Source organism: Bubalus kerabau, chromosome 6 (genome assembly GCF_029407905.1).
Source record: "Bubalus kerabau isolate K-KA32 ecotype Philippines breed swamp buffalo chromosome 6, PCC_UOA_SB_1v2, whole genome shotgun sequence".
Lineage (NCBI taxonomy): Eukaryota > Metazoa > Chordata > Mammalia > Artiodactyla > Bovidae > Bubalus > Bubalus kerabau.
In genome coordinates, this window is record NC_073629.1 from 80,743,645 (window position 1) to 80,759,481 (window position 15,837).

The 15,837-nt window shown below is 44.0% G+C and overlaps 1 protein-coding gene across 1 annotated transcript; it reads left to right on the forward strand.

Annotated features, from left to right (window-relative positions):
- The first annotated feature begins 3,920 nt into the window (after window positions 1–3,920).
- Window positions 3,921–13,714, forward strand: LOC129656458 (uncharacterized). Its single transcript, XM_055587109.1, has 3 exons — window positions 3,921–4,473; window positions 8,732–8,821; window positions 12,734–13,714. The coding sequence occupies exons 1-3, from the start codon at window positions 3,921–3,923 to the stop codon at window positions 12,889–12,891; spliced, it is 801 nt and encodes a 266-aa protein (XP_055443084.1). The 3' UTR covers window positions 12,892–13,714.
- Window positions 13,715–15,837: the final 2,123 nt, after the last annotated feature.

Here is a 15,837-nt window from a genome sequence, read left to right on the forward strand (position 1 = left end):
GCCTGGGTATTAATAAATTAGATCTTAATTAAATATTTCTCAGGTAGATCATCATAAAGTGGTATGAACCAAGTTTTTGTCTTCAGTTCTCCAGTATCAGGATAGTTACTGGCATACGGATCTTTTCCACGGCTGACGTGTAAACCTGAAAGTTGGGCTTATTTACCTTCATAGTCAGAGGACTCTCATCAATAGCAGGTTTGTTGAAGGGCCAAGAGCAAGAAGCCAAAAGGGATGGAATAAATCTAAAAAGTGTATCAGGTAAATACAAATACAATAACAAAATTATTACAGATACTTGTTATTAAAAATTCTGTTCCAAGTACCATGTGAGGTCTTTGCATATATTTTATTACAATTTGATTAAATTTCAATCTTAAAACTCCTCTTTGAGGTAGGTATTGTAATTGTCATTTTATATGTAAACAAATAGAGAATCAGAACTGATGAATAATTTACCCAGGATGACACAGTTAATAGATTGGCAGAGCTGAGATTAGTACCCGATTCCAAAGTTCATCTCACAAACCAAGAACTGCCATTTTCAAGTGTGTATTTAGAGAAATGAAAGAAAATTGTTGGAGTGCCTATAAGAGCTCTCTTTAATCAGCAGCTATGTAGTTATCCCAGAGGATTTAAGTTTGATAAAGAGTATAATGATGTGAGCATATGGATATGGAAGACAAGAGATATAGAGGTATTTCTTATGTTTTTGAGCTGTGCTCCTTTTTCCTCTGTTTAACTTTGTATTTAAGTGAGCATGTGCCTTTACATGTAATTAGGCTTTAACTTCACCTTGCTAGAAGTTGATACTGTTGCCTTTAAAATTATTATCACACATATTATCTGGGATGAAACATATAAACTTTATTATTTTTTAAAGCTTTTTATTTTGTATTGGGGTATACCCAATTAAGGGATTCCCAGGTGACCCAGTATGTAAGGAATCCACCTGAGACATAGGTTAAATCCCTAGGTGGGGGAGATCTCCTGGAAGAGGAAATGGTAACCTACTCCAGTATTCTTGCATGGAGAATCCCATGGACAGAGGAGCCTGGCAGATACAGTCCATGGCGCCACAAAGAGTTGATCACAACTGAGCACACAGGCACACATAGGTGATAAACAATGTTGTGACAGTTTCAGGTGAACAGCAAAGGGATTCAGCCATACATATACCCATATCCATCCTCCCCCAAACTTTCCCCCCATTCAGGCTACTACATAACATTGAGCAGAGTTTCATGTGCTATACAGCAGGCCTTTGTTGGTTAGCCATTCTAAATACAGAAGCACCCATTGAAACATACGAACTTTAGCTGTCAGAGTCAGTAATACCAACTTCTCTGTCTTGTCCAGATGAACACGTGCAGTTCATATTCAGATATGCAAAGGAACCTCATCAGTCTAGATTCGTCTGAGCTCCCTTGTGACAGTCTGGACCTTCCTGCAAGCTGTAAATATAATTACAAACACTATTCTCCAATCCTTTAAAGTTGCAAATATGCACTTTTTGTCCAAGTACTGACATCTTTGAGCAGCCCTCTAAAGTGTGCTCAACCCAGCCTCTTCACTTAGTTCACTGGGTTCCAGGAAGAATCAGAGTCTCATAAAGAATGCTGCCTCTGATCATTTAATTCCAGGCTGAGCAGGGTAAAATCAGTTTGAACTTCACCAACATTTGCAGTCTATGAAAGCAAAATTCCAAGTGTTGGCATAATTAATTGTATTAATTGGATAGAATCTGACGATGAGGAACCAAATACGTTAAAAAGAGGGGAGATAAGAGTTGATTTTTTTTTTTTTAATTGAGGACTTCCCTGGTGACTCAGTGGTAATGAGCATGCCTGCCAATACAGGTACAATCCCTGATCTGAGAAGATCGCAAATGCCTCGGAGCACCTAAACCCTTGTACCTCAAGTATTGAGCCCTTCTCTGGAGCCTGGGAGCCACAACTACTGAGCCCACATGCAGCAGCTACTGAAGTCTCAGGGCCATAGAGCCCCATGGCTCTGCAATGAGAAGCCAGCACACCAGAACTAGAGAGAAGTCCCCGTTTGCCACACCTAGGGGACAGCTTCCGCAGCAAAGAGAACCAGCGCAGCCAAATAAATAAATTATTTTTTAAAAATAACTAAATTAAAAAATTTAGATAGCAAATAATTTGCTTGCCCAAAAAATGGTCCGTGGAGGTGGAAGCATCAAAAAGCACCTTCAGTGTTCTGCTTTCACCAAAAACACGGAAGGAATTTCCTAGAAATGGTCAGGATGTAATTATGGAAAAAATCCTCTTCAGACCTTTATATGCTCAATCATTGCCAGACAGGGTGCTAAACATGGGAGATATAATAGGAGCATGGTCCTGACCCTCTTGCTCAGAGAAGTACATCAGCTGTCCTGTACAGTAAATGTGAAAGGAATCACGAAATAAATATAAAAAGGACACAGTGGGTGCCCAAAGGAGTGGTCATCTCTGTGATTCTAATAAAGTGAATTCATAGCAATCATGTAAGGTTGTTCAGGGAGATAGCAAACTCTCCCATGAAAAGGTGAAGCAGAACCTGAATGAACAGATAAACAGGAATCAAGGAACAAGAAAAGGGGTTTTGAAGAAGCAGTCAGTTCACAGCAGTCCTAAGACGTGAATGATCTGGTAAGTGTTCTCCATCTTTAATATCTAGGATACGAATTTCACAAAGCAGAACTGCTGCTCTACGTCGTCAACTCCCCCCTCACCCACTCTCCATCGCCACCCCCCTAACAGATACATCAGGTGAGCAGGGCTCAATTATTCGAATTAAATGTGTGACCTGGAGCAACTCCCGTCACTACTCAGAGCCTCAGTGTCTTTGCCTGAGAAGTGAGGAACCCTGTCCGCTCTAGTCCATTTCTGCTCTGGATTGAGAACAGTACAAGAAACCAGAAAGGAAACTCCAGAGAAACAAAAGTGAAAGTGCCCAAAGGAAATACAATAGTAAACAAAAGCACAAAATTCTCTATCTCACTGAAAAATGTGGCAGAGTTCCAAAATACTTTTTTTCAGCAGCCCGTGAACACGAGATTTGGGAAAGAATGAACTATCACGCCCTCTGAATGTGAATGACATGAGTGTAACGCGAATCCACCTTGCTCCATGCAACCGTCTTCTTAAACAATGCTCCGTGACCCCGAACAACCATTTATTAAGATTTTCTTTCTAAATAAGTCAATCCAAGAGGAAAGGTCGGTCCCCTCCTGACAAACTCCTCGGAACACCACACAAGGGTGTGTTCCGCTTCGGGATGAGAGAGAAAAGGGGGTAAAGAAAGAGAGGAAGGAAAGATTCAAACTGAATTAGATTCTGCCTAGTGTTGCCACGCGGTTGTTATGCACAACAGCAGGGAAGCAAACTATTTTAAAACTTGGGAAATACGGTAGCCTTTAAATTTGATCGTTTCTTCCTTCATGTTAGTGAGACTTCTTTGCACCTAACCCAGAAAGGTACACCCGCCTGGGAGCGAGAGCGCGAGCTCTGGGGTGGACCAGCAAGTGGAGGCTGCCAGAATGGACCACGCTGACAGCTTCGCAGAGCGTTGGCTGAGGGTGTGGGACCGCGACCCGCAACCGCCAAGGCTAGAGGGGTCGATCTGGACCAACCTGTGTCAGAGGGCTGCCTAGGTGGGAGGATGCTCCGGGCCCGCCCCAGGAGCCTCCCTTCTCCGAGCAGAAGGAAGGGCGCTCAAACGCGTGCACACACAAACACACACACAAACACAAACATCCTTCCCGTGGAGTTGTGTCTCGTCTCCCTTTTGTTTTTCTCCCTTCCCGGTCAAAAGACCCGGAAGTTTTTTTTTTTTTTTTTAATCCAGTCTCTCTCTTTTCCAACCCCCACCCCCCCTCATCTATCACATGGCAGAGATAGAATAAAAACAGAAAAATGGCGACGGTCACGTTGTGGCGAGCACGTTGTATCCTTGCTGCGTCATTAGATAATCCTCATGCAAATAGCGGGAAGAACAAAGGAAAGGGGGGGTCCAGGACCCCCCCGGGGGCGCAGGTGGGTGTGGGGGCGGCGTGCCGGGCGCGGGGGCGGCGGGGCGCGCGCCGAGCCGGGCGCCGGCGGGAGACGTGCGGTCGCGCGGGGCTCGGTGCGCCGAGTGTCTACGTCCGTGTGCGCGCCCCTGCGGCGCGGTGGAGCGCTGGCCGGGCCGCTCCTGGCCGGGTCTCGCTGCGCCCGAGCCCGCCCGCCCGAGGGCACGGGAAGCCGGGGGGCGAGGAGAGCGGTTCCGGCGAGGCCCGCCGCGACGCGCGCACCCTCACACGCACACGCCGCCGCGGGGCTCGGCCGGCTCAGCGGCCGCGCGGGGGGCGGGCCAGGCGGCGGCGGCTGGGGCTGAGGGCGCGGCGGCGGCTGGGGCTGAGGGCGCGCCGCTGCCCGGCGCCCGCCCTGCAGCCTCCGCGGGGGACTGCACGCAGCTCGCCACCTCGGGGTAGGCGGCGGGGCGCCGGGGCGGAGGCTTGGGGCGGGCTGGGATCCCGCACGGACTTGGGGTGTTGCTGGGCTGGTTTTGTTGTGGTTGGGATGTTTTTGGTTTTTTTTCTTCCCCTGCGGGGCGGGGTGAGGTGGGGGGGGCGACCTCGCCCATCGGCATTTCCGCGGTTTACCTCTGGCCCTCGCTGGGGTGTCAAGACCGGCGCAGGTTGAACGAGGGCGCGGGGAGACCCCCGGTGTCCCGCTCCGGCCCCCTGGCGGGGCAGTGGCGCGGAGGGGCGGGGCGGGTGTGTGTAAATGTTGCGCACTCGCTTTTCCCCCACCCCCGCCTGCTTCCAGGCAGCTGGCGTGGGTCCCTTGCCGTCCGGCGGCGACTGTAAATAGAGCCTGGATGTTGTTTACATGAAGGATCCGGCGGGAGGAGTCTGCGAGGAGGAGGCGGAGGAGGAGGAGGAGGGAGGGAGGAGAGAGGAAGACCGGAGTCCCCGCGGCGGCGGTCCGGGGCGAGGGTGAACCCCGTGCGGCGCGGGCACCGGTCGCTACCACGAGGCCGGGACGCCGGACCCTGGGGTAGGAGGGAAAGTGGGCGCGGGGCAGGGAGATGAGGGGGTCTGTCTGAGTGGCATTTTTAGCTTACAACCTGCCACGCAGATTCTCCGGGGCGAGAGGGGAGGGGTGTGCGGGGAGGGCGGGGAAGCCTTGATTTCTCCGCACGTTCGTGCTCGCATCCCCGGTCTTTTCCCGCCTCCTCTCGGGGCTCACCTGTTTATTTCCATCAACCAGAGCTTGCAGTTGTTTTTTGTGTGTGTAGGCATGAGAGGCTGTTCCTTTTATTAGAAGCATTATTGGGGAAGGAGGGGTGCGTGGCTGTAATTTATGCCGGTCTCGGTCGCTTTTCAAGAAGGGGGAGGGGACTTGGCGAAGATCGCCTGCTCCCGGCCGTAGCTGACCCCATGGGCGTAACCCCTGCCTTACCCCTTCCGAAGAATCTTTTCCCTCAGCTACCCGCAGGCCAGCTGCCACCTTCTTGGAGAAGGACCACACCTGTGCTTATTCCTCGCTTTGGAGGAGAGGTGAGCTGAAAAACCCACCAGCTTTCCGAAAGCTGTTAACCAGCCCTCCCGTCCCAGAATTGGCCAGAAAGTGCTGCTTTCACCTGCCGATTGCGCTGGCCACATCCATCCCCCCACCCACCCCTGCAAGTTGTCTACAGATGTATCGGGATTTTTTTCTTGCCTCTGGACCTGCAGCTCACAACCAGCAACTAACTGCTGGGTTTAGACAGAAAGAAGTGATCTCCTTGGGTTTAGTGTGCGTTCTTCGTTCCCCATTGGGTCTTAGGATGGAATCTGCCCCCTCTATTCTTTCGCTACGAGCTTAGTCTAGAATCTGGCCTGAGTAACCAGTTTCTGGCTCTCTTTCTGTGGGCCCCACCCTGGCCCCTCTTGGTTCTCCGGAGCCAAATACGCCTCCCAAGCAGAAGGCACACCCTGCCCTAAATCTAACCATTCCAAAAGGGAGGAGGAAACAGTGGAAGAGAAAGGACCCAGGGGTCTTCTTTCTGTCCTGAGTATCCCCAACAGCAGTTTCCTCTTCAACCCTCCAGCATTTATAATCTCTTTATTCTTCTTATTAGCTGCTCCCCATTTTTGCCTATAGTCCTATGATAGATATTTAGGTGGGGATGGAGGTGTGGAAAAAGAGATGTCACCCCTTTTCCCTCGTGTGAGACATTTTCATTCTCAGTCTTTCCATTTTTGAGATGCTTAACAATTAAAATATGTAAATATGTTTGCACGCTTATTTGAACTTGTTTTCTTGCTGGCTAATGAATAGCTGGGACTCAGAAAGGAGGGGGAGAAAGCGATGAGAGGTGTACATTCTCCCTTAGGTCCCCTTTATGAGCATCCTCCAGAGTTGCTGGAGGAGACCCTTCAATGAAAGCCAGCAGTCTCCCTTCCATGACATCACCACCTAAGCCCTTCCAACTTTAGCTTCAGAACAGGAAGAAGGCTCAAAATAGAACTACCTTAGGAATCCAGCTCCTTTTAGAAGATCAACTTTTAAGTCAGCTTCAGGAGAAACAGTGAACTTTGACACGCGGAGAGAAAGCTGCAGTGTTTGTAATTGGTTCCTTTGGGGAAGGGTCTGGCGATACTTTCCATGTGTATTCAGAAAAGCTTTTCCCAAGATAAGTTGAGTACCTAAGCTGATGAATGATTAATTGAATAGTTTGAGATATGTTTATTGAATTATTCATGTGTTTCAGTATGTCAACAGTAACAAGTACTTTTTGGAATGAATTAAAGAGGGGCTCCTAGAATGTGTTTCAGGGATTTTGCTGGAGAGAGAGGAGGTTGGTGGGGGGTAGGAGGGAACACTTGAAGGAAAGGAATCTGAGGATGCAGTGACAGCTGCGTTGAGTATGGAAGTTGAGAGGCTTACTATAAACAACGCCTGTAACTTTTACAGGGTGACTAATATCCTGGACAAAGAAATAATGATGGCAGGATTTTCCACCTTTACCTTGAAAGTTAACTTGGTATCTTTGAATCATGATGTTTCCATTTTTATTTTTCCCTGAATTCTCAGAGCTGAAAGAGTTGTTCATTCTTTAAAAGGGCCTTCTTAATAAGTGATCATCAATGGCGTATTAACAAAGATTAGGAGGGCAGAAAATACCTGACATCATTTGAGTAACCAGTGAGTGCTGTAGAGTGACTTGCTGCGTGAAGGGTTCTGATTTTAAAAAATCCGGGTGACAGGATCTTCTGTACCTGTAGTAGTGCAGTAGCCACTACTATGTGTGGCTGTCAAGCACCTGAAATCTGGCTAGGATGATAAGGAACTGGTTTTTAAATTAAAAATTGGTGTTCAGTTTTTTGGAAAAGTTCATTATGTTTGGAAGTTGGGCATATGTGTCTACTTTTTAAGCTGTGAATTTTATGAAATCTACAGATTATTTCTGATGAAATTTTAGTGTTTGAATTGAGATGTGTTAAGTGTAAATATGCCCTGGATTTCTAAGACTTAGTACAAAAAAGTAAAATGTCTCATTAATAATGTTTATATCGTTTACATGTTCCAATGAAAATATTTTGGGTGTATTGTGTTAAGAGAATATGTTGTTAATGTCATTTAACCTGTTTATAGTTTAGTTGTTTTTTTTTTTTTTTTTTTAATGTGACTACTGGAGTATCTTAAGGTTGCAAACGTGACTTGCTTTTTGCTTATCTGGGACAGCACTGGGCCATGATATCACTCCTTTTTTTCTTGGTTTTAATTTCCAAAGAGGTGACTGCAGGAAATACAGTTATTTCATGTTTGTCAACCATTTACTTTGCCCTGCTATTTTCCATGTGGATTTGGGGACCCCCAAGAGTTACTATTACAGTACAAGAAAGTGTTAAATAGTACAAGTACAGTATAATAGTGACGGCCCTGCAGATTTCTCTGCAGGAGGCATGCCCCGCTCAGGAAGGTCGGTAAAAATGTCCAAGGTATTGGAAGGGCTGGTTAGGGGTATCATGAGAAAATTTAGAGACCCACATATCGGGCCAGACCTGCTTTTGTAAAAGGCTTCTGGGAATACCAGACTATACCAGGGAAGCGTGTGTGGCACTTGGTGGTACAGTTGTGGCACCTGGTGACATCTTAGTGATGCCACGCACTTTTTTAAAATTTTCTCTTTCTCTGCTTTCACTTTCTGCCCCCACATCATAGCTCCACCGGTGGGAATCAAGCTCACAAAGTTGCTGACCCCTTTTCTCAAAAAAAATATAATGTTGACCTGAATGGAATGTTGATATCTTTGGAGTTTGGTTTTATCTATTGAGATTCAGTAAAGACACTGGAAGGGACTTGGGCGTTTAGTACTATCCCCTCCTTTTACAGATGACAAACTTTGAAGTACCTTGCCTGTTGACACATAGACTGAGGAATTCAGTATATACTTTTGTTGATAACCTATTTAGAGAATCCCTGAGAAATGAAGAAGTTTGTCCGTGAATCAGTCAAATATTTGTTGAGCTTGCACTTTGTGGGAAGGACTGTGATTAATTTTGTGAAGGGACATGAAGAGAACAGTCTGACTTCAGGAACAGGGCGGTAGACTTGAGGAAATCAGATGTAAACAGAACCAAAGTAAATCGCAGTTTAAGATCCAGCACATCATAATGAGTGCAGTACCCCTGTGTTACAAGTAGAAATGTGTTCCTTTTCCGTGTGTTACAGGTAGAAATGTGTTCCTTTTCCAGATGTAGGAATAGAAGCTCTGAGTGGTGGACTCTGCAGAAGAGAGGACTGTGCTTGTGTTTCTGCACCAGCCCAAGGCTCTAGAAGTGGAGGTCAGTGCATGCCTTTGGTATGGCCCCCCTTCAGCTGTCAGTTACGGGAATTTGAGAAGTAAGACCCAGCATTGCTAAATGCAGTGCTGAATCTGCTAAATCACAGATTAATAGAAGATGACCAGAGTTTTTAGAGATGGTTAGCTAGGGGTGGATCATGTTGAAGTTAGCTGGTATGTTTCTAACTGGTTATTCTAAAAGAATATGATAGCAAAGGTGAAATGAAGTAAAGCTGACTTGTGAGCAGACTGTGAAATCCAAAATCTGGGGCAAAAATTAAATCTCAAGCAAAATCCAAAAGTGAATTAAGTTGATAGTTGGACTACAAGTGTGTATGCAGAGTACGTGTGTAAAGGGGAAAGACCCATAGAATAGAATACTATAGTCTATCAAACATTAAGCAGGATGGTCCAGCTGCTTATAGATTCTTAGTCTCCTGGAGCTTTGGGGGCTAAAATCCTTATCATTTCATTCCTCTTTCTGTCTCAACATTACCGAATATAGACCTTCTGTGTTAGCGTTTTTCTTCGTGACCTGCTGAGGTTATGGAGCGTGACTGTTTGGAGTCCAGTGCTTGGAATGGCTAAAACAATGTCACCCCCTCTGTAATTAGTCCCAGTTAATGCTTCTCTGTGAGAATTGGGGCTGACTTGGCACCAGGCAGTTGTCCTTGGCTTTTCCTTGACGTTTTAGCTGATTTATTTCTCCTAAAGAAAGAAAAAACAATATGTAGCCTCCTCATTCCAGGTTTCCTACTAATCTTGACACCAGTTTAAACACTGTTAACAGCAAAGCTTTGCCATGAAACACAAATATACTTTTTCTCTCCTCCAGACAAAGCAGTAGTTGACATTTGGCATCTTCTGTTGACAGTACATTTTTACATCTTGACAGTTGGGTCAAATTTGCACATTTTGTAATGTCACCAAGTTGGATGGTAGTTTTCAAGTTGGGGAAGGAAAACAATCAGTAAAAGATGGGTGGATTTAAATTAAGCAACCTATTTGAACTATTTTAGTTTTTAAGTATTGTCAAATATTTTGCATGCCAGCAGCTCATTTCATGGTACCTTCACTTATTTAATATATAATCAGATACTTAAAAGTTCAAAATCATTGTGTTTTCATTTTCATTCCGTTGATATGAGACATGACATTTTTTGTGTTCCATGAAGTCTAAAACCGCATTTTTAGTATACCAGTTTGCCAGTAGTACTTTCTAGATGATAATGGTGCATTCATCGTGAAGAAATTGTTCTCAGTTGTATCATTTTCACCATAGAAGAACTGAGTTTAAAACCAGGTTGATCTTTGGGGGAAAGCATTTTACTCTTCCTTTCTCCCTCTTGCTGTGCAGTATACTTTTGTACTGTAACATGAGCACCTGCCGTCACTTGTTTTAAAATTAAAATAATTCAATTTTTTTAAAGAAGTATCTATTGACAAATGTTTTTGGTAGATTTAGCTTTTTTAAATGCACATGTAGAAGAAATAACTTCCAAGAGAAAACATTTTAAGTGTTTATTAGTATTTATAAAATACAATTTTGAAAACTCATACTTTTGCTTCCTTGAAACTGCTTTAGAATTATTCTGAGAAAATATTAATTTAATGATTCACAGTATAATGGTAGTTTGCTTTTTATTATTATTTGATCACTTGGCTCCCTGCTGTATCTTTGCCCCTTCCACCCAATTTAGGTGAAAAAGAAATGAGAGGAAAAATAAGGAAATAGGAAATACTCTTTACTTTTTGCACCAAAAATCTTCAGTTGTCTAATTTTTGGTCATGACTAATAGAGTGAATTTCAACTTTGCAGTACGTTATAGACTTTTAAGTTCATGCTTGTCAACTTCATATTTAGACGTTCAGTTGCACTACCACTCAGTGTTTGCAAAGAATGGTCCAATAACTACTAAGTATACCAGAGTTATTTATGTGTTCCCATCTTTACCTACCCTCCAGTATCTCAGAGGAAGTATTCATGTTTTCCAAAGCCGACAGCACCAGAACTGTGGCTCGGAAATATTAGGTGGTAATCTTTTTATCTTCTTTGATGTATCAGCTATCTAACATTTTATTCTCAAATAATCACAATATCTCTGTTCATGTAACAGATATTTATAATTTGGGTGAAAATATGCAGCTGTTTCCAGTAACCTTAGGGTAAGGGAATCCAGGTTTTGTTTTTTTTTTAATCTTCGTTGCCCTCTCCTGTTTCAACTCTGTATTGCGTCAGCTGGCTAAGACCTAGGCAATGACTTCTTTAACTTTTAGTTATTTCTGCACTTTAGAGAGTTGTTTTAATTTGTATGCAGGTGGATTATTTCATTGGATATTCCTTTTCTGAAAATATAGTCAGTTTCATAGTGTATAAAGTTAACAGTTGAACTGGCTCACTGTACTCTACTATTTTCTGACCTCTGCTGATCTAAAGAGTTCATTCATCTCTTTGACTTATTTGAAGTACAGTGCTGATACCTAATTTGCATATAATGGAGTCTTTGAAACCGAGCAAATGCCTAATTGAAAACACAGTTATTTTTCAAACATCTGTCAAGTTCCACTCATAGTGAAATAACTTGAGAACTTAATGACTGACATGGAAAAAAAATGAGTGAATCATGGCTTTAATGAGTTGACTATTCTGAAGCTTGAATTCCAGTTTGAGAATCTTTTTGTACTTCTTATTAAAAATACATCATCCCTGAAGATGACTTCAGGGTACGTCTTAAAGGTAACAGGTAGTTTCAAAGCAAGTGATGTGTATATGTTGATTTTTTTAGAAGGCATTCCAAAGGATGTTAGCAGTCTTTCACCATAACTGTAGAATTGACATTAACTATAGTGAAAAACACCCTGTAGGTGTGATATAAATATGTAATCATTAGTGTCATCAATTTGAGTACATTCTTAGCACTCAAAGCAAGAACACTAGAAGTCTTTTTGCGGGAGGACGTGGGGGGCTGATGGATATTTCTTCTTAAATCATAAACTCCCACAGGCTCCTGCTTCATGACCTGAGACACTGAGAAAACTAAAAAGTTTAACCTGAAAGTAGATGTTTTCAGAATCTTTCTGTTTGCGTAAATTGTGTAAACTGAACACCCACTTGATGGAGTTGGATGGCTGGGTTAGGGCGGAGAAAAAAGCACCAGCTTCCATCGTTTGACATGGGTTTGAACTCAGGTTCAGTGTAACCAGTGGTGTGATTGGGTAAATCACCTAACCTCTCTTCAGTTTTTGGGTTTGTTTGTTTGTTTTTCTTTTTTGGCTTTCCTGCACAGCATGTGAAATCTTAAGTTTCCTGACCGAGGATCAAACCTGTGCTCCCTGCAATGAAAGTGCCCATTCTTAACTACTTGACTGCTAGGGAAGTCCCTAACCTCTCTTAGGTTTTTATTCTCTTTCTGTAAAATGGGCTAATGAAGTCTAACCTATTCCAGAATCCTTTTGTGATGAATTATTGAGTGATTCATTGACAATCCCATAGGGTTCTTGTGAAAACCAAAGCAGAATGCACATAGAAAATTACTGCATATTCGATAGATGTGAAGTATTATTGCCATGTTGGATTATGAGCACTTTGAGGGTAAGGACTGTTTCTTATTTACCTTCAATTCCTGGACATCCAGAAGATGTCTGGAAACATAGTAGACCTTCAGTAAGTATTTATTGCATGAGTGATTGAGGTCAGGAAAATGGAATCAGTGAATCCATGCTCAGTAGAGGTAACGCTGTCAGATAGAGCCAGAAAGCATGTTTGATGTATTCGTGGTTGTTCATTATTAATATGTATAAATCACATGTTCATCATTCATCTTAATATAATTTAGCCGGCCCTTTTACTGTTTCAGCCTCACCAGTTACTGGGCTGTGACCCTGTTTTTTCTTCTGCTTCCCCACCTTCCAGAAGGGGATCTTTTAGTCCTTCACTTCCTGGGGAGCCTTCAGAGGGAGTCCTGCAGCCACCAGGAAAGGATGCTGCCGGCCGACGCAGAGACTGACAGGCTGCCCTGGCTCAGTTATCACAGTGCTGATGCTGTCCATTCTAAAGGTACAGTACTGTGATAACTGAAGGATGGCAGCCATCTTGCCTTCCGTCAGAAGAGCCGCGCCGTGCCTGGGGAGGAAGACAGAAGACGAAGGATGGCCTGTGAAACAGTGGCAGGACCCAGAAGCCCGCTACCCTGTCCCTGCATTGGTCCTTCCCTAGAGCCAGGGGGTAGCCCATCTGTCGTCGCCTTGTTTCGTGATACGAGGCTGAGGAGGAGTTGGGTAGTAGTCTGTTCTGTGGTACTGATTGGACATATCATTAAGATCTCTGGAACATTTAAGAGACTGATGCTAGGTAAGTGCTGAGTGTGGATTAGTATCTCTGGAGTGATATTCAGAGACATTTGTGCCACTTTTATAAACATAAAAAGTTACCTAATCAAAATAGCTTGATGTCGTCAGTATTGGATGTTCAAAATGAAATTTAGCTTAAACAGGGAGAAAAAAGTCCGACATGTTGAACGGTATTCACATTATAGCATGAATAAAATCCCATCTTTGTCTTTAAGGAATTTTTAAGATCTAGTCTAATTCAGAAAATACGTGTTGAACGCGCATGTTATGGCTGCTGTCACCTTTGCGTTTGTGGGCGTGTGTGCTCAGTCACGCCTGACTCTCTGCAACCCTTTGGACTGTAGCCTGCCAGGCTCCTCTGGCCATGGAATTTTCCAGGCAAAAGTATCGGAGTTGCCATTTCCTACTCCAGAGGAGTCTTCCTGACCCAGGGATCAAACTCCTGTCTCCTGCCAATCTCTTGTATTGGCTGGCGGATTCTTTACCACAGAGCCACCTGGGAAGCCTCTGCTGTCATCTTTACATGAAAATAAAATGTAAATAATTTTACTTATATCAAATAATTAAGGAGTACTCTGCAGTGTCATCTAGAATATGTCAGTTTCAGGGCTGTGAAGGTCTGACTATCAGCCCAGCATCGGGTGTGCACAAAAGACTAGGAAATTTAACAGAGCTCACATCTTCAGCCTGGATCCTTGAGTACTTCTGGGGTGAGAGGTGGGGTTATTGGAGAACATAGATTTTCTCATATCCCTCCTCCCTGAAGACTCTCAAGGAAGCTGTACACGTGGAACAGCAGCAGACAAGGATCAGAGTACATGACCTGATTATGTGTTAGTTACGTCATAGTCTGTTGCAAGGCTCAGGTAATTTCTTGTAGTTTAGCCTCAGTGCCCTAAACAGAAACCTCTTAATATCTTCCTAGGCTCACATCTGTACCTGTTAACCTTCCCACTCCGTGGATAACTGCCTAGTATAGAAACCAAAGCAGTGGGCAAAGAGAGAATAGAGTCTGCTGAGGTCAAGACCTGCTACCACAGGTCAAGAAGAGCCAGGGAAGGAAAAATTATATATGTGACCCTTTAATGTACAGAAACTACCCAGTATGCAGCATAGCCAAGTTGATGTCTTAAGCCTGTTTTATTATCAAGTCCTTTAGTGGGACAGAGTCCAGAAGAAAGGTGACTGGGAGCGAGTAGAGAGGCCTAAGAGCTTCCATTTCCTGCCCACCCAATAGTCAGACATTCCTGGTCACCATGCTCCTTTGCTGGTCCACACAGTCCTCTGACCCTCCTCTTCCCCAACCAAAGGTGCTGTTTTTGGAGGAACCCCTTGAGCCACACCTGATTGACCCTGAATTGCTTTCCATGTGGCATTGACCACCGTCTTACCCTCTACCTCCACATGTCTGCATACACTCAGGGTTTCTTCAGACTGCACGCTGACTGTGGTTTTGATTAGTTACACGGAGGGACAGTTCTGCCGATTGTGTGTTATACTACCAGTTCTGAAATTCCTTGGAGTGTCCTGCTCCCTTAAACAGAAAAGGAATTTCTGACAGAAACCCTGGAAGAACTTCTAAGAAAGGAAAGTTCTGGGATTGGTGAATTCTCAAGTAACAAAGCACTCCCAATTTTTAGTGTTATAGCAGGTGGAAAAAAATGCTTCAGGGAGTGATGTGTTGTGCAATCATTGGCCTTAGTGGGGATTTCACCACCTTCCTTGATCTTCCTGTTTTCCCATTACTGGTTTTAGAAAAATTCAGATTTTATACTTAGCGGACCTTGACCCCAGGGTCCACGCCCATGAACTGTTACGGAGCTGAGGGTTGGGTGTAGTTTGGAATCACTCCTGCATTTCTACAGACTGAACCTTACTGGGTCCTATTTCCTGTCAACAGGAAAGCCTGAGCTCAGCCTGAGATGTGAACTACAGAGGGCCTACCGGAGAAGTCCTTGGCATTTAGGGGCGGTTCATAGATGTAGGGTGTTCCCAACAGTTTAGGTGAGAAGTGATGCAAGAGAAGTCTGATGGTGTTTTTCTGCTGCTTTATTTGAAACATACATACAAAGTGTGTTTGGTTGGTGTTTTCATTGTATTCTTCAGTTGAGGTATGTGAGAATGGGAACCCTGGAATTACACATAGAAATAGCGTATGATGCAGCATTTCTGCTTCCAGTTATGCACCCAAATGAACGGAATCAGACATTTTTGCACCTGTTTTCACAGCAGCATTCACAATAGCCAAAAGGTAGAGGCAACCCAAGTGTTTGTTGACAAACATATGGTTAAGTAAAATGTATATATGTACAACAGAATATTATTCAGTGTTATTAAGGAAGGACGTTCTGACACTTACAACGTGGGTGAGCCTTGATGGTAGCTACCTGAAATGAGCCAGACCCCGAAGGACAAATAGGGTATGACTCTTCTTATGTGAGATTCCTAGAGCAGTCAGATTCATAAAGCCAGGGAAATGATGGTTTCCTGGGGCTGGAGCAAGGGGCAAATGCGAAATTTATGTTTAATGGAATTACTGGGGAAAATGAAGAAATTCTGAGATGAATGGTGGTGGCTGCACAATGTGAATGCACTTATTAATACTACAGAACTGTACACTTTGAAATGGCTAAAATGGTAAATTTTATGTCAGTTTTACCACCACCA